Source organism: Bos indicus x Bos taurus, chromosome 4 (genome assembly GCF_003369695.1).
Source record: "Bos indicus x Bos taurus breed Angus x Brahman F1 hybrid chromosome 4, Bos_hybrid_MaternalHap_v2.0, whole genome shotgun sequence".
Lineage (NCBI taxonomy): Eukaryota > Metazoa > Chordata > Mammalia > Artiodactyla > Bovidae > Bos > Bos indicus x Bos taurus.
Genome location: NC_040079.1, coordinates 108,945,084 through 108,968,744, shown reverse-complemented (window position 1 = coordinate 108,968,744; position 23,661 = coordinate 108,945,084). Strand labels below are relative to the sequence as shown.

Genomic DNA, 23,661 nt, shown 5'->3' with positions numbered 1-23,661 from the left:
GATTAAGAAATGTGTCTCAGGTGAATTAGACTGCCACACTTTTTTTTTTCTGTGAATTTTGTGCAAAAGGATATTCAGAATATTGAGTTTTCATCTAAGAACCACCTCAGCTTCTTAACCCATGAAGCATATAGTTCAAAATGGGACCATCAATTAAATGTTTGACTTGAAAGAATTCTGAGTTGACTATTTACACAAGACATAACTGTGTTTTATTCACAGCAGTTCTAACACCCCACTCAGGTTTAGAATCAGAGATTCATCCTCTGGATTGATTTTGAAATGCACATTTTAGAGTTAGACAGAGAAGCAATATGGAGATTTCGCTTCTACCTTGTCATTTTGTAGAAAGGAAACGTGTTTCATACTTTAGAGTGTGGACTCTGTATCTGCTAATTCCTAGGGCTCGTCACCTTCCCCTAATCATGATGTCACTTTTTACACAGTTTAGTTCTTCTTTCCTTTTCCTCTTCTCCCTCCAGGCTTCCAGAGCCATAACAACCTTTCCCTTCCACTAAAGACAGTGAGAGAAAGAATAATCCTTCTCCCCCTAGGATTTTTCTCCTGGAGCGCTAGATATGTTTTATTTGTTCACTATAAAAGTTCATGGAGGGTAGGGAATTTCATTCTTTGGATTACAACAATGGGAGGGCCAGCAAGGCAAAGAATCAATCTGAAGTGGGTTGTAAAATAAATGAATTTTCTGAGAACTTCAGCATTTGAAGTTGCTTCGATTTGGGAGAAAATGACCAGTAAGTGGTCCCATGCCGACTTATAAGGAAGTAACTCCTGAAAGAAGCATTCTTTCATTTTCTCTTGGGGAGATTTGGATCTTCTCTCCATCAGGGCATGCTTTCTGCCCATCTGTCAGCTGGGTTTGTTTCCTGAAGACATTCTCATCACCACAGCCCTCTTTTGTGGCACTCACCCCCATGCCTACCACAGTCTGTCTGAACTTATTAAGAGTGTCTATCAAGTTCTCTTGGAGATTGAACTGTGGCCAGGACCTGTGTTCCATCTCTCCTCATAGAACCTGAGCCCTTGACTCTCTTCTGATCAGGACTAGCAGAAGACTACCATCAGACAGAGGTAACAGCAGATCAAAACTCAGCAGCAGAAGATACCTACCCCAGCCCAGGAGGTAGTACCACCACATGCGCTGCCCCTCAGCGAACACAGACACCACGATGAGAGTGTGCAGGTAGAGGCCTTCGCAGAGCATCCAGAAATAGTTGCACGACATCATGTACTGGTGGAAAAAGTGCAGAACCTTGCACATCGGCTGTTGGAAAGAAACGAAGATACTCAGAGGAAGACATCTGCAATGATTTGGCCATGAACAGAGGATGAACGTGAAAATGAGCCAAAGTATCTGCATTCAGCCAGACAGAGAGTTTCCCCGAGCATCTCTCAACATGTGTCACCTACTAGATGCAGAGATCAGGGTACTAGCTCATAGGTGATTAGTATCACATGTAAACAGCCAACTAGGGCAATGGAATTCCAGTGCCCCAAGTGTTCTTGTGGGCTGAGTTATATAGAGTTATTGTTGTTTAGTCTGCGCTAAGTTGCGTTTGACTCTTTGTGACCCCATGCACTGTAGCCCGCCAGGCTCCTCTGTTTATGGAATTCTCCAGGCAAGAATACTGGAGTGAGTCGCCATTTCCTTCTCCAGGGGATCTTCCCGACCCAGGGATGGAACCCGTGTCTCCTGCATTGGCAGGCGGATTCTTTACCACTGAGCCACCAGGGACTTATAGACTAGGCAAGTTTATTTTCTTATAATGTGTCTGAGAACCATAATTTCCGACAGCATCCAAGGATTCATCACATGACTTTTATGGCCCCTTTTCTATGGCCAATGAGGAGAATAACACAGAAATTGTTAATGCTGTCCTGAAGTTTACTGATCTGTTAATGATACCTACTTAACATTAAAAAAAAAAGAGAGAACTGGATGATCCATTTCTCATACATGAGCCAGGAGCTATGTTGAGCCCATCTGACCCGAGGGATTTTGTTTTTATAAGGGAGCCTTAGTTTCCACACTGGGGTCCAAATGTTTGGGACACAGAGATAAGGATGGCATCCTCACTTGGTACTGAATAATCCCTCCAAAAATATCCAATTCAAATATAAATAATAAAAGAGTTCATAGTGCTGCTTTTCAAATGTCAGCATGCATCAGAATCACTGGGAGAGCTTGTTAAAACACAGATTTGGGGGGCTCCAGTAGTAGAGATTCTAATTCTGAAGATCTAGGGTGAGCCATGAGATTCTCCTTTCTAGTAAGGATCCAAGTGACGCTTAAGCTGTTGGTTTAAGGGCCACACTTGGGATAGATTTCGGGTATATAAGGAGTTTCCTCAGCACCTGACTCCTGTTTTGCTTTCTTGCTAGCTTTCCGGTAATAATAACCCTAACCATTGAAGAGCACAAGCTTGTTCTTCCAGCAGATTCACAATGCAGTGGCGCAACGCCCTGGCTTTGATTCACATGCATACTAAAACCACCTGAGGAGGAGTTGGAGAACTGTTTGTCAAGATGCTGGAACAGTTGACGAACTGAAAGGCAAAACGTGTGCCTGTCAACTTGAAAACTGTCAGTGGGTCCAGTATTTAGTGCTAGCTGAATGAAGGAGGAAGATCCCCCAGTCAGAAAGTCAGCATTAACTTTGAAGGAAACCACTGCAGCCTTTCTCTCTAGAGAAATTTAGAAGATCCAGTGTTTTCAATTAAATGTGAATCTGTCATGCAGTCTTGGACTGATTTTTGATAACACCTCGGAGAAAATGAGCTTGAATCTGTGTGATTGTGGTCACAACTGGGTGTGTTTAGCAAAAAGAAAAAAACAAAACAAAACAAAAAAACGCTGGAGAAAAAGTCCCATATGAGATAAATATGTTGGAAAATGATCCAGAAATTGGCAAAGGCAACATTCTGGAAGTGATTGGGAAACAAGGCCAGAGAAAACAGAAACATGCTTTGGAGGGGGGCACCTGTTAGACATGTGGCAGGGGAATAAAAATTAACAGCTTGCTACACTCAAGGGTCTTTTCTCTATACAGTATAATGAGGGTATTATCACTTTGGGGATTTTCAAAGCCATGACTGAATGAGTTTTATATTCTCATGCCACAGCCCTTTTGGTTATTTGAGATTTAAAAACCTCTGAGTATGTGCATTCTGCTTTCACACTTAGTCATTTAAGATTTGAGCAGCATTTTACACATGCTCTGAGTTTCCATGTCTCCCATGCTGTGTAACACAGAAATGAAACTTGGTACCACGGTTAGAAAGTCATGAGTGCTTACGGCCATGACAATGGTAACAACTATGATATAAATAATAATAGCTAACGTGAGAGTTCTTGCGCGGCAGACTCAATTTTATGGGTTTTAGATGTATTGGTTCATTTCATCCTCACAAGCAACTCTTTGAGAAAGGCACTACGGTTATCATTATCAGGAAAGTGAAGCACAGTGAGATTAAGTAACTGGCTCAAGATTAATCTGTAGGTAGAAGAGTTGGGATTTGACATCCTGGGCTTTAGCAAGAACAATGCTATGGTATTTGAAGCAAGCCCCCTAAACACAACAAATATCAAACTGACTATTGCTCCATAGCTTTCTGACAGTTAACCAACATACTCCAAGGGAGTGTACAAAACTTCTAGTATTTACATGTGGTACATATTATAATGAAATATTACTGAGCCATTAAAAAGAATGAAATAATGCTATTTGCAGCAGCATGGATGGATGTAGAGGTTGTCATGCTGAGTGAAGTAAGTCAGACAGAGAAGACAAATATCATATGACATCCCTTATATTCAGGATATAGAAAGAAATGATACAAAAGAACTTATTTGCAAAGCAGAGACAGACTCACAGACTTGGAGAGCTAACTTATGGTTGCAGATGGAGGGAGGAGGAAGGATGGGAGGAAAGGATAGTTAAGGAGTTTGGGATGGACGTGTAAAAACTGTTGTGTTTAAAATGGATAACCAACAAGGTCCTACTGCATAGCACAGGCAACTCTGCTCAATGTCATGTGGCAGCCTGGATGGGAGGGGAGTTTGGGGGAGAAGGGATACATGTATATGCATGGGTGAGTCCCTTCGCTGTTCACCTGAAACTACCATAATGTTGTTAATCAGCTATACTCCAATACAAAATAAAAAGGTAAACAAAATAAATCAAAAGGGGAAAGAAAACTTCTAGTATCTCAGCTGAAAGTTTCTTTTTAAGAATGAAAACAAATCTAGAATAAGTGCACTAAATTCATGACAGCCTTCTCAAAGCAAGGGAAACAAGGGCAAACACTGAGATGAGGACTCCCTCCCAAAACCATGCTGCAAGACACTGCTTGTAGGTCACTATCAGTAGCCTCAGACATGCAGATGACACCACCCTCATGGCAGAAAGGGAAGAGGAACTAAAAAGACTCTTGGTGAAAGTGAAAGTGGAGAGTGAAAAAGTTGGCTTAAAGCTCAACATTAAGAAAACAAAGATCATGGCATCCGGTCCCACCACTTCATGGGAAATAGATGGGGAAACAGTGGATACAGTGTCAGACTTTATTTTTTTGGGCTCCAAAATCACTGCAGATGGTGACTGCAGCCATGAAATTAAAAGATGCTTACTCCTTGGAAGGAAAGTTATGACCGACCTAGACAGCATATTCAAAAGCAGAGACATTACTTTGCCAACAAAGGTCCGTCTAGTCAAGGTTATGGTTTTTCCTGTGGTCATGTATGGATGTGAGAGTTGGACTGTGAAGAAGGCTGAGCGATGAAGAATTGATGCTTTTGAACTGTGGTGTTGGAGAAGACTCTTGAAAGTCCCTTGGACTACAGGAGATCCAACCAGTCTATTCTAAAGGAGATCAGTCCTGGGTGTTCTTTGGAAGGAATGATGCTAAAGCTGAAAGTCCAGTACTTTGGCTACCTCATGTGAAGAGTTGACTCATTGGAAAAGACTCTGATGCTGGGAGGGATTGGGGGCAGGAGGAAAAGGGGACGACAGAGGATGAGATGGCTGGATGGATGTGAGTCTGAGTGAACTCTGGGAGTTGGTGATGGACAGGGAGGCCTGGGGTGCTGAGATTCATGGGGTCGCAGAGAGTTGGACACGACTGAGCAACTGAACTGAGCTGAGCTGAACTGAATTTCTTGTGCAGAGGTATCGCCCAGAGGGGTCAGATGAGAGAAACTGGGTTGATGTTTATAGCCATCTTAAGAATAAATTATTTACAGCCATATGGGAATATGGTTGATTATAATTAATACATTTTAAAAAGAATAAGGATATCCTCTATACTTTTCTGTACCATATGGTCTTGGTTAAAAGACCATTTGTTGGTGTTTTTATGTAAGTCAAGTGAAATCACACAAGTAACCAGGGTAAGATACCTCACTTCATTGCCACATCTCGGCATTATTCTCTCTGCCTGTTCCTCAGATCCATACTACTTGTTCTTTCTCAATCAAATATCTTCCATAGGCACCAAAATGGATAGTTCCAGTACAGTTTTCTTGGCCATTGATCTCTCATCCCCCAAGCCTTGCTGTCACTTCCCTCATGTGTATAAGCCCACCCTCCCACCAGGCTCCTCTAGGTTGGGCAGGAGGAGTCAGTTTGGACCCTTGGTTTCACTTCTGAGCATCCATTCCAAGCTGAGCTTCCTGTGACTAGGGTGAAGTTCTGACCTAGTCCGTTGTCCCAGCTGTCCTGAACAAGTGAGACTTAGAAGAAATCCACTTTGTTTTTCAGAACTTGGGGCTCATTTAACTTTGCTTATGTAAGAGGCTATAGAAAATGTGACCCAATTGTTTTGGCGTTTGAGATTCAAAATACTCAGGTTCCTAGCAAAAACTAATCTTGCTGCATTGTCCCCTTTTGGACTCAGACAAAAAGTTCAGAGAGACAGTTCTTTCTAGAAAATGATGAGGGCGCTGCCGGCTTCCTCTAGATGCAGCAAGAACAATGCTTGTAATTCTGCCTCCCGACTCCCTCCATGAAGATTGTTGAAAAAGCAGATAGAACAAGAAAGTGAAATTTTAGATATTATGGAAATGAAATGTTCAAATGATACAAGTGACAATCGGCAATTTTCATATCACTCAGTAAACTGAGGGTCTATTCAGCCCTTATTTATTCCATGAGTTATTTTGAGTTTAACTTAAAAAAAAAAAAAAAGTTGTGTGAAGGAAGAAGATTCTCACTCTTGGTTTTACTGGAGAGACTTTGCCCAGCCAAAAACCTTCCACAGGAATAGACTGACTACTTTGATGGGAAAGGGACCAGAAGCCCACTGGGATTCCCTGCTGAGGACTGAGAACACGGTTTTCTTTTGCCCCCAACTAAATACACCCTCACAGAAGTAGTATAAAAGCATTTGGGATGATGCAGCCTCCTTTCACAAGAAATAACTTTCTTTTTAATATATCCCCATGGGCACTGGGAAGGGAAATATTTTTGCCTCTTAACTGCTGATTCAGTGACCTGAGAATTGGGTCAAAATTAAGGGGGAAAAAACAAACAAACCCACAATTCTGCCTTTAGTTTGCTTAAAAAAGAAAGTCTTTAAAAAGTATATATTCTTTTGTATATAGAAAATTGTATTTTTTTTATAGGAAAGAGACATATGTTGGAATCACAGACAGATGGAGTCTAATGGATGTGCTTTTCTCTATAACTTTGGTTGTGTTTTTCATGTTAATTTCAATTTTTTTAATAAATATTTGTAGATTGACAATATCTAATAACTTCCCTTTTCCAAAAGTTTCTCCTCTTAGTTTCTTTGTTTGTCTCTCCTTTCTTGGGTTTTTCTTTATTATCTCTACTCTTCTCAGCTAGGGAAGACCTTAATCTAATGTTTTCTGTAATGTCAGTTTTTCAGGAAAAATGCAATATTTCATATAATTTAGAGTAATTTAAAATTACACATGACTTAATAATATGCTGATGATACGATGCTCAGTGTTTGGATATTATTTTCTCTGTCTTTTTAGAGGTGGGGAATTTACTGCTGGGAGAGATGGGGATTTTCTAGTTAAATCAAATTAAACCTTTCCTTGTTCTTGACCTGTATGTTCAAATATGTTACAACAGCAAAATCTCCTTTATTCCTAATGCCTGCATGCACAGTTTCAACTGCAATTTACTTTAATAGTCTTTTGGATAGGAAAAGATCCCCAAGAAATTGAACTTCTATGATAGCATTTATGATAGAATATGCTATATTTGCATTTATGATAGAATATGCTATATGCTCACATTTTCAAGGTGAGATTCAATACAAAGTTTAAGACCTGTGTCTCTCTTGGAACTAGTAAATAAGCAGTTTCAAGGATGAATAACATACAAGCTATAACCACTGGAGAGTTCTTTCCTGCCCTTTCTTGAACTAATTATGCCTGCCTGCGAGAGCAGTCTGGTGTTGTTTGTATATGGAAGGTGAGATAAGAGATGGATCAAAATCTCACTGGAAAACAAAAGCTCTGTTCAAATAGAGAAATACTGAAAACAAATGTCCTTGTTTTTTTTCTCTGCTTTGGGCCAAGTGTATGCTTCACAATTTACAAACATAGGTTGACTTTTGTCATTGTGGTCGTTTGTTTTTAGCCTATGCTATTTATCTGGTGAAAGACACATGCTTTCAGAGTTTGTCCCTTGGAAGAACCAGACATTTGCACACATGAAAGAGGGCAGCATGTGCTCACACATGATCATATGCCCCATCTACCATTGTAAGTGGGTTGTGATTGGTGGCTTTCCTTCCCTGGTGGCTTAGAGGGTAAAGAATCTGCCTGCAGTGCAGGAGACCTGGATTCGATCCCTGGGTTGCGAAGATCCCCTGGAGAAGGGAATGGCTATCAACTCCAGCATTTTTGCCTGGAGAATTCCATGGACAGAGGAGCCTGGTGGGCTACAGCCAGTGGGGTCGCAAAGTTGGACATGACTGAGCAACTAACGCTTTCACTTTTTTTCATTTGAACCTCAGAGGAAAGATTTCTCATTCAGGCATACCAAGTAAAATAGTCAGATGTTTTGTTCCTTTGTTTTCTACCAAAAAAAGACACATACACACACACACACTGAAACAGGTAAATAAATGGTGGAGCCTCACATATGCAGCTGTAAGACACAGAACGCTGTTTCCATGTGAGGCTGGGTGTATTTCCAGGGATTGTGAAGAGAATGTCATAAATAGGCATTTCCCCCAAATAATATGAATTTAGTTCAGCCTGAAGACTAAAATTTGAGTTTGGGGCACTCAATCAATATTTGACTAATTGGATAAAATTCTACCTTTCAAGAGTTTTACAGCTTTTTCCTAGGAAGTTTGCTCTTGCATAGCTACAAAAGACAACAAAAACCAAGTCTGTTAGGTTAAAAATATATTGATTAGGAGAACTAGGTCATGCTATAAAGATGAACTTCTTTCCTGTTTTTCAAACTTACATCACTTTGAGAATGCCTAATGTGTGTCAAAGAGCCACCCCTCACTCCTCCACATGAAGAAGGAGGCTTTCTATTAATTTCTCCACTCCTCTATGCTCACACTGACACTCTTCCAGGGAATCAGCTGTGTAGTGGCTAAGCCAGGTTCCTAGGTACCTGCTTCCTGCTGCTAAGTCACTTCAGTCGTGTCCAACTCTGTGCTACCCCATAGATGGCAGCCCACCATGCTCCTCCGTCCATGGGATTTTCCAGGCAAGAGTACTGGAGTGGGTTGCCATTGCCTTCTCCCAGGCATTGTTAAATGCTTCTAGGCAATAGTGGAGTTGCAAGGCAGGGCTGAGCTGGCTTGGTGGTGGTTAGGAGGCAGCTGTGCGTGTCGACTGGCAGAGTACCTAGGCTTGTTTGTCCCTAAAGTATACTATAAAAGTGAAAACATCCACCAACGATAACTTAGGACACTGAGACAATGAACAGAGTAACAGATCGGTCGAGAAAGCCGTGTGCAGAGACTTAAGGAGCTAGCCACAGGGACGGGGTTAGCAGTTACCTTGCAAGCAATTGCTTGCAGTAGCACACCCTGGGGAATTTTTAAAAGCTTTATGGGTCTTTGGGACTCTAGAACAACCCCTTAGAAGTAAACAGGGAAGTTTTTATTGCTCTCATTTGATGGGTAAGGTGAAATGGCTTCTACAATTTATTAGTGAACTCGGAAAAGTCCTGAATTTATACTATTTCAGGAAGATAACAGGTTAAGTATCATCTCATCATGGATGAGAGGCCCATTTATTCTAACATCCAGAGAGTGGGGTGGAGGCATGACAAGGGGGTGTGAGACTCCCACAGGAGAGGTGGGAGAGAGTCTACTTAAGAATTGGCGATATCTCATCATTTGACTGAGTGCTGCTCCCAGGTTGATGTGCTGATTATTCAATAACCAAAGTGCCATTCCCTGGCCTACTTTGAACAGATGGTACCTTTCTCAGATTTTTGTTTTCCCCCCAATTTTAAACATTTTACTTTGTATTAGGGAATTGCCAATCAACAGGGATTTCATACTTCATAGGGAATTCCAAATTTGAGTCTTCTTCGCTGAGATAGTCTTAGTTAATGGCTTCTACACCTATTTTTCTATTTTGTAAACATTTATTTATTATTTATTCATTAGCTGCATCAGATCTGCAGCATGTGGGATCTCTCATTACTCACGCAGGCTCTCTAGTTGTGGGCTTGCTTAGCTGCCCTGTGGCATGTGGGATCTTAGTTCTCTGACCAGGGATCGAACCTGCATCACCTACATTGGAAGGCACTAGGGAATTTCCTCTACACCTGTTTTAATCTTAGTGGGGGTAAGCTTCCTTAATGAAATACAGTGTGCATCTTTAATTATGGACAGCCATCACTTTGAAATGGCTGAGTATGTATCTTAAAGAACAATCTTCCTAAGGAAAGAAACCAAGATAAACAGGAGCTCCATGCGGCACAGAGGACACAGGCTGGGCTTCAGTGTAAGACAGGTCTGGGTTCAAACCCCACCTCTAATGATCCATAGTGTGGAAGACATGTGCTTTCACTGAACCTCCACTTACTCAGTTAATAATGGGGATAATATCCACTCTTCACTGGGGTCTTGTGAGGATTAAGTGACATAAGATTACTTTTATTAAAATCAGTTGACACGAAAAAAAGGAAACTCATTAAGATAAAACCCATTGTGCACCTAAGACAGGACTCTGTCCCAATCACAGATGCCGTGGTTTGAAAAGATAGATCATAATGCCTTCCTGGATGTATTCACACTGCAGAGGCTATTAACACTGTGGATCCATTAGAAGCCAGATTAAGCTGCTTTCCCATGCCGTGCCACTGTCACACAGGATGCACGCTCTGGGCAGATTTCACGCATTTTTGTCATCGGGTTGGCAAAGCCATCAAGTACCAGTTCTGAAAGATGAGGCTATCTACAGATGCTTGCATAATGCAGTTAAGCAGAGAAACAAAAAAAAAAAAAAAGAAAGAAAGAAAGAAAGAAAATATCCCAGGCCATTCATTGTGTGCCGGATACCTTCCGTTTGTGCTTTCAGATGCACTCTCTACTCTGCCCCGGGACCCAGAGAAACCACTCGGTGCATATCCTTCGGGGCTTTCTCACCCTCTGGTTTCTGGCTAGGCTCAGTTCACAGGGGCCACCAGCAGAGACTGGGAGGTGAGAGCGTGTGAACTAGGGACATGCAAACCTTTTTTAAAGTCATGCAGACATAAGCCATGATAAAATTCCTAAGAACCACTAGAGTAAATGCATTACAGCTGAAACGATTGGCCCAAGACCATTCAGGCCCCAGAATGATGAGCAATTAATACCTACGCACACCTGTAACCCATGAGTGACCCACTGGGGCCACCACAAAGCACTACTTTATAACACCTAGTGTGTGTGCTCAGCGAACTTCCCTGAGATGTTAGTAAACTATTGATTAGTTATGGCAACTCATGATCGGTGGTATAAATCTTATTTGGCTATAACTTAATTATTTCCAGCCCTTTACTATAGCATATAACCGATACCTCCAAAAATTACACAGGGATGATATGCCTTAATGCAAAACTCAACTGTAAAAGTAAATATTATTATATATGTAAAAGCTGCTTGTGTAAGACAATCACACCACCTTCACTAGTTACAGAGGTTGTTGTTTAGTTGCCAAGTCATGTCCGACTCAAGCGACCCCATGGCCTGTAGCCCGCCAGGTTCCCCTGTTCATGGAATTCTCCAGGCAAGAATACTGGAGTGAGTTGCCATTTCCTTCTCCAGGGGATCTTCCCGACCCAGGCATTGAACCTGCGTCTCCTGAATTGGCAGACGGATTCTTTACCACTGAACCACCTGGGAAGCCCAGTTACAGATACTATATCTTTAAAAATAAAATTAAAAACAAATCATGCCACGCCTACCGGATCCCTTTTCACAAGCTCTCCATTGGGCACAACCTCAACCAGGTGGATGATAATGATGATAGAGTTCAGAACGTAGGTCAGAAACATGTTCTTATGCAGAGTCACCCGCTGGCAGCTAAGGCTCCTGGAAGGAAAAAGGAAGAAAGCATTAACCAGTGCCAAAATATTGATGCTCCTGGAAAATAAACCTTATGTAGTAATATTTTAAACTTTCTCTTTAGCAATAGATGAAAGAACATATAAATGAGGCTGGTCCCATCTTTTAAGGTTCATTACTACCTTTCTGCCTGATTTTTAGACAGTTTCCCGGTCATGGTAACACGGTCTTCGGTTCTCAGGGTGACTTCCTATAATAACTAAAACAGTGAGGGATAAAAATCAATTGTAATTGTAATAAATGTCATAAAATTAATTGAGAAGAACTTTTCTAAGAGAAACTATTAGGGTTTAGAGTGGTGTTTCAGAGGAAGAAACCAACTCTCCACTGATGTAATCTGCCGGAAGTTGAGTGGCAAATGGGAAAGAAGACTGAGTCCATGTCCTTGGCCCCTCACATAGGCTGATTTTCTTAAGTCTCCTGTCATCTTTCTCTTTCATCATTTCTTTTTTTCTCTTCTGGATGTGGGCCATTTTTAAAATCTTTACTGAGTTTGTTATAATGTGGCTTCTGTTTATGTTCTGGTGTCTTGGTAGTGAGACAGGTGAAATCTTAGTGCCTTGACCAGGGATCGACCCTGCACTCCCTGCATTGCAAAGTGAAGTCCAAATCCCTGGATTTCCAGGAAAGTCCCCTCACCATTTCTTTTGATACCTTCTAATTTCTCGTATTCCAACTGGAATCAACTCTATGGCTCCTCTTTCCCATGTCCTTCTGATGGTGGAGCTCAGACACAGACAGAGAATTCTAACTAGGCTCAAATGTGACGTCGTGCTGGGGCACAAGTGTGGTTTAGACCTGGGATCGCTCCAAGTGCTCTGCTCGTTGGCACAGTTCTGCCCCACCTCTGGGGTACTAAACGTTTGCTGGATTTTCCATTCTCCTCTCCTCCACTTCCTAAATTTGTACATATGTATTTGTGTAAATGTTCACATAAAGGAACATTAGTTTAAATATCCTATTTCACTTTTTGATGCAAATGGAGAGAGCCTGCAGGAGGGCTGTACAAAATTGGAGTGATTATCCTAGATGAATTAAAATCTAGTGTTTACCATATTTGATCCAGTCAAAGAACATTTAACATATGTGAGGACTTTAACATTAATGTTCGGTTAATGATGCCAATGATTGATCATAGTAACTACTCCTAAAAAATCTTCACGGAATAAAGCTAGAATTCCAGGCATTTAGACAAGAAAATTCTGGGGAAAAATGACAATGGAAATGCTTTCCTATATTTTCAAATCAAAGGAGAATGAGTTGTCAATTATCTGTAATGAAAAGTAAGTTTAAGCCATGAGGGATCTGTGAGAAGAGCATATTTTGATTATTGTGGCTACACTTTTCAACTCTATAGGAAGTACAGGCATTAGTAAACAGTTAATACAGAATATTCTTAAATTCTCAACTTGTTGAGCAGGGGTAAAATGCAGGAGGTAGCCAATGGTAAAGACGGGGTTTAGAGAAGAACTTTCTCTCTGTCACATACACACGTACTACCATGTACTATTTTATGAAGCAGCAGAAAATTTTGTTAAATAAACTGAACCAAATTGGTTTTATAATAGTACTTTAAAAGTAGGATGCAAATTTAAGACTTTAAATATAAATTTATCATGCCCATTTATACTGCATAAGCTCTTCCATAAAGCAACTGTTAAATTTGTGAACAGCCATTTTTCATGTAGTCATAATAGCACTTTATAATTCTTCTCCCTGGGAGGCAAATATCTGTGGTCTCATTACTGGATTCAGTCTGGCCTAAACCAATGACAGTTGACATTATGCAGAACTAAGGAGTATGGATGAATGAATCTTTCGGCGTTGTTACTCTCATGCCTAATTTTCTTTGGACTGAGCAGAGTTCAATAATCTGTCGATGGACATTAGCTTACAGAACTGGTTAATGTTCAGTCTCCTGTGTAAACTAGAACTTCCCTGAACAAAATATGCTTCCTCTACTTCCAGTTTATGGGGCCGTTTGTACCCCCGTTTTATTTTTCTTTTTAACACTTACTATCCTTTGCCATATATTTGCTTAAGTGAAAGTCACTCAGTCTTGTCTGACTCTTTGCAACCCCATGGACTATACAGTCCATGGAATTCTCCAGGCCAGAATACTGGAGTGGGTAGCCTTTCCCTTCTCCAGGGGATCTTCCCAACCCAGGGATTGAACCCAGGTCTCCTGCATTGCAGGCGGATTCTTTACCAGCTGAGCCACCAGGGAAGCCCACGAATACTGGAGGTGTAGACTATCCCTTCTCCAGGGGACCTACTGATAAAGGTATTTGTTTTGTATACCTAGGAGGAGAGGGTCTGGCATGTGGTAGGGCTTAATACTCTTTTTTTTGCACTAAAAATCTTTACAAAATAGAACTCTTCTTCTGAGCCGTGACCACTGAACAGTTTTCCAGTACTTCGGAGAATTAACATCAAATGTTAGATGATCTCATATTTCACACTTTGTATCATATTGAACATTTGCCAGATTCTTAAATGAACTAATATTGGACATTATCCTGTTGTTCACATTATGTAAATGTATTATTTACACTAGGCACACAATGAGAAAATGATGGCTTAAAGCTGGATAAACTGTTAGGTTCCAAAGTAAGAATATGACTTACTTTGAAACAAGTTCTTCAAGAAACAAGTCTCTGTTTCTTGAAGATTTCAATATAATTTCTGCTCATTGAGTTTTAAAATTTTTATTACACTTATTTGACATTTACAATCTGCTTTATGAAGTGAGTTGAAGGTACTTTAAATTTACGAAAATTCTTTTAATAATCTAACATGTATTACTATGTATCCACTCTGATTCAAACCTTCTTGAAGATGCCTGGGACATATAGGTGAAGAAAACAGCTGCTGCCTTCAGGGACCTTATGTATTACATAGTTATTTACTATTATAATAAATGTTCTGAAAGAGAGGTATAGGATATTCCAGAGGATTACTTGGACTTAAGAAATGATGTGTTTAATTGTTCTCAATACAAATATCCTGTTGCTTGAATGAACATGAGAAAAGTGGTCATTTTCCTGTCAGACCTGTAATATCTTTAGTGGAAATAGCATGAAGCAGATGTTAGCTACATATTATTCCTCTCGATAAAAAAGAAATAAGTATTTAGATGGACAGGACATTGCTTACTCTTGAGTGATAGGGAACCATAAGTACTATCAATTCTCCAAGAGTGGGAGGATAAGACAACATAATCTGCTCCTGTCTTGGCCCAGTCAAGGTGTCATTCACATATGATGATGAGATAATGATTTACTTTCCTACGAATCTCAAGATGTCACACTTTAAAGCCGAAGCCACATGTCACTTTCATAATTTTAATTTACCTGGTATAAATCTTTCACATTAAAAACTGTTCCAAGTTACTGGTATCTTATGTATGTATATGTGTGCTTGGGGGAATCTTGAAGTTGTATGAGAAGGTATTTAAAATTTGCCTTGAGTCTTACAGATTGTATAAATCAGTTTGCTATCACGGGGACAAGGGTCAATTTTAAAAATTTTCATTTACTTAGGTATCATTCCTTGTTAATGATGAACAAGAGGGAAGAAGGGAATGGGAAACAGACTGGAGCAGAATGTTAAAACTCTTAGAAAAATTCAAAACATTATACATCTTTCCTACCTGACAAGGGACTTAGTAGCTTTGAATTTAGCACAAAATCTTTACACTTAAGGAACTCCCTTTCAATTATGATTCCTGCCTCTTTTCCTCATTCCTACTGGTCTATGAGTGAACAGGTGCCAAGAAGCGACCAACAGTTATCTTTGGGGTGAGTTGGGAGAAAGGACGCTATTTTTGCAGCCATCAATTTAATGGTTTCTCTGGAGGAATAGCCAGCGATGTATAATAAGATACTATGCAAGACATATCCATCCTCTGTAAAGATGTGAAATAGAATAACGGAATACTGAGTGATAGAGGAATCACTATTCCTTTTGGAGCTCCCAGTGGAAAACACCCCCCCCCCTTTTTTTTTGCGAACATAGCCAATGTAATATAGAGAATGGAATGCAACGAAGACACTCCTCTTTCAACATATACCTCTATATACCAACATATATTTTCAGGCAAGAGTAATTGATATTCACAATATTTAACAATCAGCAATGCACGGATACTAAGCAGTCAAAAGGGAGGTTAACGAATGTTCTATTATTGGGCCTTCCTTAAGAGAAATCCGTGAGATGTTTCAGTGCTTAGAATGGTTCTGCAGAAATGTAAGTTGATAAATTATAAATGGTCCTAAAGAGATAGGTGAATTCATTGCAAACTTGCTTAAAATAATCAGAAAACAAACACAAATGTCCACTTGCCTGACTTTCATAAGCCAGTCTTCTCTAAGGGTATTTTTACTTTAACTCTCTTACAGACATTTACTCTTGGCATCTAGTAGTAAGGAGTCTTGATTAACTAATGTGATGTTTCTATTTAATTCCTCTCCCTGGTATTGCTCCTATTTTCCCAGTGAATGTCCTAAAACCAATGTCATACTAACGGGGCTATCTTTAACCTTAAACTGGGGGATCAGAGGTAACCAGCATACTCATCCTGAAATTCTTTTAACTCTGCCATTTTTATTCAGTTAAGATCTTCAGTGTTGCCTTTTCTATGATCTAAATCACTGAAAAAATTTTCCTTTATCTTGAAGAGGGCATAGAAGTTCAATTTTGCTCTTTTAAAATAACAAAGACTTTATATACATTTATACATTCACTCCCAACAGCACAGGGAACATAATTCTTGTTTGTCTCAGAGTTACATAGTCCTGCCTTTTATCTTCTCCTGCATACTCAGAATAAAATCACATTAAGATTAGTGGCATGCCTTAATGATCTCATTCTGAGTAATGTCTCAGGATTTCCCACCAAGTATTGGCTGTTCTACAGGCTCCTATATATTCAGTAAGTTTAAATTCTTGGCCTTCCTGGCCTGCTGGTTTGAGTAGGACACCTGCAGACTTATTCCTTGTTACAGACCCTAGAAAGCACACTTTGTGAAATTAGAGTGAGATTTCAGTGGGATGATTGTGAATAGGGTATTAGGTCTCAGAAGTGGAGCTGGGTGTAACTTCTCATTTTGGTTTCATGAAAGGTTTATGAAATGGATTATTTGGATTTTGCTAAATAACTCAACCCTGAGCATGCAGAATTAAGCCAGGGAATGATGATTAGATCTTGCTCAAGTTTCACACTGATGATGCCATTTAAGTACATAAATTGTAAAGCCTCCCGTTATAATGTCCAGTTAATATCACAAGGGTGAGGTTGAGCATTTGAAAAAAATCTAGAAAAATATTTCTATAAGAGAAAAATGTTGTCATAGATCAGTTCCCTTTTATTTTCACAATCATTTTGAATTTCTAAAATCCAAATGTAAGAAAAAATGTGAAGAATCAGAAACGTACTTTATTGACTTATTTTTAGCCATGCTGCATGACTTGTGGGGATCTTAGTTCCCCAACCAGGGATCAAACCCATGCCCCCGGCAGTGGAAGCATGGAGTTCTAACCACCAGGAAATTCCCAGAAATGTACTTTAAGGAAAACAGATAGCCTTGATATTTTTAGTTTGGGGAAATTTAAGGTAAGATTAAGAACAGGTATAAAAATCAGACGTGACTGCTTTTGGACTTGAATATGGTGTTCTTCATGCCCTAGTCACTCTTACTGTGTGTGCCCTGGAGAACAAGGCATTTCAGTTTGTCTTCCCATCATTGCATCCAGATTCTACCTCAATAAGATGTGTTTTTCCTCCCAAGACTTGCTCTTTGGTAGGTTCTTGAAAGAAGAGATGGTAAGGGCAAAAATTGGTGCTTCCTAGACAGTCTGCCCTCACACGCTCTCAAAGAATTTTACCAGATTAATTTTGCTTTGGGACTAACTGGAATTGAGAAATATTTCACTTTGCTTATGTGCTGCACTTTTAAACACCCGTCTTTAGTGGTTTAACAGACAAATAATTATTGAAAGAACATCCTTACTTTCTTTGCTGATTTGGTTCTCATACCTCATCACTCATTTAAGTGACAGGAGAAAAATGTTCCCTTGACATTTTTTTTTCATCTTTAAAGTCCTGCATGCATTTAGTTGCACCGTTGCAAATTTGGGGCCTTTTCTTTGAATTTTCTTATGGTCATATTAAAAAAAAAATGAAAGAATAGACTTTCAGTGATAGACTTTTTAATCAATGTAATATGAGAGCCACGGTGATGTATTTTTTGCATTATGGTCAAGCGTAGTTGAAAAATGAAGACATTCAAAGGTTAACCATGCCACGTGCTTACTCTGCTGTATCCTGAATCATTATAATTGAAAAAATTATTCAAATAATTAATCCCTCATGTCTTGTTGCTTTATCAGTCTTCCTCCTGTTCAGCCATATGTGGAAGAAACTCATTTTCTGCTTATTTATACTATTATTTGCTATTTAGTTAACAAAACCTTGCTATTCAGTTATATTGCTTAGTCAACATAAATTTTGATGATATAAGATGTAGACATACATAAATGTGATTATGATGTAAGTTATAGACAAAGATTAAAAACTGGATCAAGGAAAAATAATACTTATGTTAAGGGTGTATTTTACAAGTGATTCCTTGGTTTAATTTTGTCTATTATTATGGCAATATGTGAACAAAAGTCAATTTAAGATTCTGGTATTCTGTATACAAATCACTGTACATTTATTTATATCTCACATCTTTTAAGTGTGGAGAATTATTTGTAGTCTGTGTCTATGAGGTTTTCTTAGTCATTTGTATAATATCACTAAAAAAGTATTAGTGGAAGGAAATACCATGGTAGTGTAGAAGTTAGAATTCTCATGAAAGACTACCATAGTGCCTCCTGACTTTGACCTATAGAAATGACACTAAATTTAGGAGGCTTTTAGGACCAAATTTATGTTTGAGATATGTCACTATCTCACATATATTGTGGTCATTTCGAAAAATATAGAATCAGTGTTTTAAATTCTCTATTGGTGTAAAATCAGTGTCTGAATTAACTAAATCATTTTGCAATAGATAATGTGATCATTTGTATGGACACAACCTCTGAGTAGAAACCCTCACTGGAATTTCGTTTCTTACAGTTCTTAGAAGAGAATTTCAGTTAACAATGGTAGGGGTGCAGGGCCAAAAACCTGACACTTGACACCAGGCCATCCTCTTCAAGGAACTGCCCTTGACTCTGGCCGAGTCAAGGCCAAAAGAGACTTCCTTACATGGATGCACATGACTGGAGCCTTCCCAGCCCCACTTCTCTTCTGGCCCAACCCACTTACAATACAATTCCCAGTGAAGCAGGGTGTGTTTGAACTTGTGGCCTCCATATTTCAGAGTGGGGGTGAAAAAAAAAAAGGAGGAAGATTCTTTCCTCAATGCTTCGTGGCAGCTTAGCCGGTAAGTGGAACTTGACCATGTTAATGTAGTGTATCTACGGGCTCACAGGATTATTTCATTTTGGGAAGGGGGTATACTGCTTTTGAAAATTATATGAATCCATCCTATTTTTCCCCAAGGATAGGGTTAAAAAGCATATTTTTAATTAATTTCATTTTTCTTGCTACTCCAAGACTCCCAGTGTCACATGTCATGGAATCTGCAGACTTTCTCGTGCAGATTGTTCTGTAAGGAACATATAAGGAGCAACACTCTTGCAGTATACCACTTCTTTTAGCGCCTAAGAGAAAATACAAAGCAGATGCTGTAAGTGTACGTACCTAACACGCATGAAAATCACCAGGGAAATCACCAAGGTGACCATCGACATCGAATGACCCACAATAGCCAGGTAGTACAGAATGTACGCGCTCTGGAACCGCAGGAAGGAAAGCAAAGCAGTTACAAAGACAAATACATGAATAAATCATTATACAAGAGGGAAAACAGTTTCTATTTCTAAGTGATGTAAATTGACAACTGTTTTTCTCCTTTAAAAAAACTATTATAATTGTAAATATTTCAGAGAATTAAATTATATTGAATTATAAATTGGATCAATGGATTAACTATCTTAACTGATATCATAAGAACATCAGTTAAACCAAAATACGCATGACATGGTGGGAAGAATCTAAGAGTGGGTTCATCAGAGTGTTCTTTACTCAGAGTATTGTCAGTAAGTATTTGTGTGACTTTCAGGTCTAGTCACTTTACTTTCCCAGACTGCAGTAGTCGTCATCTTTAAAATAATGTGGTTGGACTAGACGATTTTTAAAGCAATTATATGCTGCTGTAAGGAACATCATTTAGCCCAGGCATACAGAAATATTGGATCTGAAAGGTTGTGAAAAGATGACCCAGGTAAACACTAACCACAAGAAAACCGGTGTGAAATTACAAAACTCTAGATGTTAAGTCAGGATGACCCAGAAATACTAAATTTCTATGCACCTAATAATATAAACTTAAGTCACAGAGAGCATAAAGCAAAAACTGACAACTCCTGGTCATCAATAGAATAAACACAAGGAGGAAAAATCAATCTATAGATTTGAAGATTTGAACAACACGATCAACAGATTTTACTAATTCACATAAAATAAACACTGCACACGACATCTACAGAATGCCCATTCTTTAAAAAAAACAAAGGATATTCACATTGACATATACTAGTCAGTAAAGCAAATGAATGTATTTCAATTCAAATCTTAAGTTGGATATTCACTGATCATCATATTCTAGAAAGCATCAGTAAAAAGATAACTTTAAAAAACCCCTCATATCATTAAAAAGTAAAAATGTATTTCCAAATGACCATTGGGTCAAAGAAGAACTCATAATGACACACCAAAACTTTTTGGATACAGATGAAGTTGCACACAGAGGGAAGTTTACAGACTAAAATGCATACATGAGAAGATCAAAAATCAATGACCTAAATTTCTATCTAAACAAAATTAAACTTAAATGATAAAGAGAACTTGAATATATACTGAGTGGCTCAAAGACAAAACCTAGTTCTTAAAAAGAATTTCAATACCTCTTAGCAAGACTGATCAAGGGGAAAAAACAGACCCAAGAGATATGAAAAACTTGTACACAAAATGCTATAACTGGTTTTGGTGTCCTTGGCCTGTGCCGAGATGTCCCTCTAGTCATCTGGTCTCTAAGCTATCTATTCATCTTGTTCAATTGTTTTTTATTCTGTTTTAATGACAGGAAAGTTTTCTATACTTTAAAGCTTTATAGAAAATGAAAGCACTTATGTTTCTGTAGCTTCTGAATTAGTAATTATTTGGCATACAGGCCTATCCTTGAAGGAGACTATAGGTTTCCTTTGCAGCCACCAGGGCTGCCCAGAGAAGCCCTGTGTGACGAAACGCTGACCCATGGTGTCTCCCAGCCCATGCGGACAGGAGGCTGGTGGCAGATTTGGTGATCCTTTCAGATTTCTGAAGAACCTGAAGAAGGGGGTAGTTACCTACTGGCCACTTCCCACCACCTGCCCCATTGGCTTCAATATTTCTAAGCAGAGATAATAAAGCTATTTAACCGTAAGACACAAGAAGTAACAAATTAGAATGGGTTTCCACAAAAATAAACAGCTGTACTCCTATCAGTGGGCTGATGAGAAGCTCCATCCTCAAGAGTTTGTTCAAGGCTTGATAGCAAAACTGTCATGGACCTCTCAGGACAGAGAGTGGTCAGTTGTTAGCTGGTGACTTGCGGAGAAATCTGTAGTTCTGGAACCCTTCCCAGAGAGAACTGCTGAGGGAGTTCTTGAAAATGCTGCCTAATGTCTGGTATTGTAGGGAACTCCATCATTTGCTCCATGGACACATTCCCCTTGCCATAAATGGCCTATTCCACACGCTCAGGGAACCGTCCCTGATTGAGTGCCAACCAAGAAGTAAAGCATCGTTTCTCCAGCGCCACTCCCTAAACTCCCCCAAACTGACAGGTCATTATCTGATTTCCTTCTACAAAATAGGCTGGCTCCTCGGTAGCAGGGGTTTTACCATTAGGCATACATTTCCGTGTATAGATAATGGCATTCTCCTCCAGGACTGAGATGTGCAATAGAACCTACCTGCATTTTCTCAGGGGTGAAAGCGTTGCACATGGTGTAGTTGGACCAGGAAATGTTGCTCTCAGGATGGGTGTACCAAACCCCATCTTCCTCACAATACTTTGTAACTTTTTCTGTTAGTGAAACAGAACTCGTTACTATCTCAAAATCGCAAGACGGAAAAACAATAAATTAAAGCTAAAGAGCCATTGCAAAGGGTTAATCACTTTATAGAACCTGAACGTGAGTAGAAGTCAATAGAGACAACCAGGAACCATGCACCACACAAGATGCTTTAATATGCATTGCTTCAATTTAGCTTCAGCAAAGCCAGGTGAAGCATTGCTATCTCCACTTTACATTGCCAAACTTTACTTTTTTTTCTTTCTTTCTATCAGCCTCATTGGAATCTTAACACTGCTGTTCACTCTCTCATTATCTAGCTACCTTTTTACCAAGCACTTTGTTTAAAAGGAAATCTCTGTCATTTCATTAAACTGTTGAGTGGATCATCGAGATACAGCTTTGGGTCAATGATAAAGTACTAAAGAATTTAAGTTTGTTGAATACAGATGTATTTAAGAATTGCCTTTCTTTAGAAGTGGGTTTGTTCCCCAGCTGAGAGGGTTGTATCTAAAAATCAGGCTGAAAAGATGGATCTATGCCTGGAAATCACTGTTTGGCTAACCCCAAAGTTGCCTTTTAGTTAATAATTGTAGCCACTTTAGCAACAGCCCATTGCTGCTTTGGAACTGGCCTTGCAGCCTCAATTACAGAACAACTCTTTGTGCCAATCAGGTTCCTCTAAGGCAGTCATCAGATCAAGATTAATGAAGCATCATTTATTGGGAAGAGTCACTAAAGACCTGGGGACCACCATCAAATAGCACCGAGTTAGGGTTTACAGGAAGGTAGTGATTAGCGATGGCACCCCACTCTAGTACTCTTGTCTGGAAAATCCCATGGACGGAGGAGCGTGGTGGGCTGCAGTCCATGGGGTCGCTACAAGTCAGACACGACTGAGCGACTTCACTTTCACTTTTCACTTTCATGCGTTGGAGGAGGAAATGGTAACCCACTCCAGAATTCTTGCCTGGAGAATCCCAGGGACGGGGGAGCTTGGTGGGCTGCCATCTATGGGGCCACACAGAGTCGGACACGACTGAAGCGACTTAGCAGCAGCAGTGATGAGCAGGGAAGAGCGATATGCTCTTTCTCTCTTCACATTCCAACTCTTAAATCAAAATGAGAATTCCTAGAAGTGGCCGGCCTGAACTGGTTTTAAAAGTGCTCCACTGTAATTCCGCTTCCACGGGGGTCAAAGGTTGTAACTCATTCTCGGAGGAAGCAGGAAAGCAAGTCTCCCACCAGTGTGGCTAGACTGAAGCCTGAAGGAGAACCATGTTCTGGCTTGAAAGTTCTGAAAACCACTTCAACCTATATAAGTTTGTACAATGATTTAGAAATATTGTTTCTCAAATGCTTTTTTCATTTACTTAGAAAAGGGTTAGTTAGGAGTTCAGAAGACTTGGGTTCAGTTGTGGTTTTATATAAAATATTGTGTGAGTATAAAAGGAGATAATATATATGCAACTGTTTTGGAAAGTAAAAAAAAAACTATTCAATGAAAACATTCCTTTGTTACTTTTATAATTACAGTGACTTTGATGTTACTAATTAACTTAACACATTTGTTGGCTGTTCATATGGGGCAGGGCATAGAGCTGGGTTAGTATGATCCATGTTAATAGTACCAGTCTTCTTTACTGAGCATATTTCAATCATCTGCTGTTGGAACAGAAATCTAGTAAGTGTTTGGAGTTACCACCTTCTGATTTTTCTTCCCTACACACGATAGTTTTATATCATTTTCAACATTACAATCAAATTCCCATTATGCTTGTTCTGCCAGCCCAGTACACACAAACTCTAGATCAAGGATTTGCATAAGTCATCAAAGGGGAGACAATGGAAAATTCTACAAAAAATTCAGCTGTAAATAAAAACTGTTCAGTTTTAGAAAAAGTAATTGCAAT

General features: G+C 39.5%; 1 protein-coding gene across 1 annotated transcript in view; it reads right to left on the bottom strand.

Moving 5' to 3' along the window:
- Window positions 1-23,661, bottom strand: part of CALCR (calcitonin receptor) — a 111,356-nt gene that overhangs the window by 12,843 nt on the left and 74,852 nt on the right. Inside the window, exons 6-9 of the mRNA XM_027540158.1 lie at window positions 21,647-21,759; window positions 19,332-19,423; window positions 11,417-11,543; window positions 1,129-1,282 (exon numbers count right to left, since the gene is read on the bottom strand). Coding sequence (XP_027395959.1) covers window positions 1,129-1,282; window positions 11,417-11,543; window positions 19,332-19,423; window positions 21,647-21,759 — 486 coding nt within the window. The remainder of the gene's footprint in view (window positions 1-1,128; window positions 1,283-11,416; window positions 11,544-19,331; window positions 19,424-21,646; window positions 21,760-23,661) is intronic.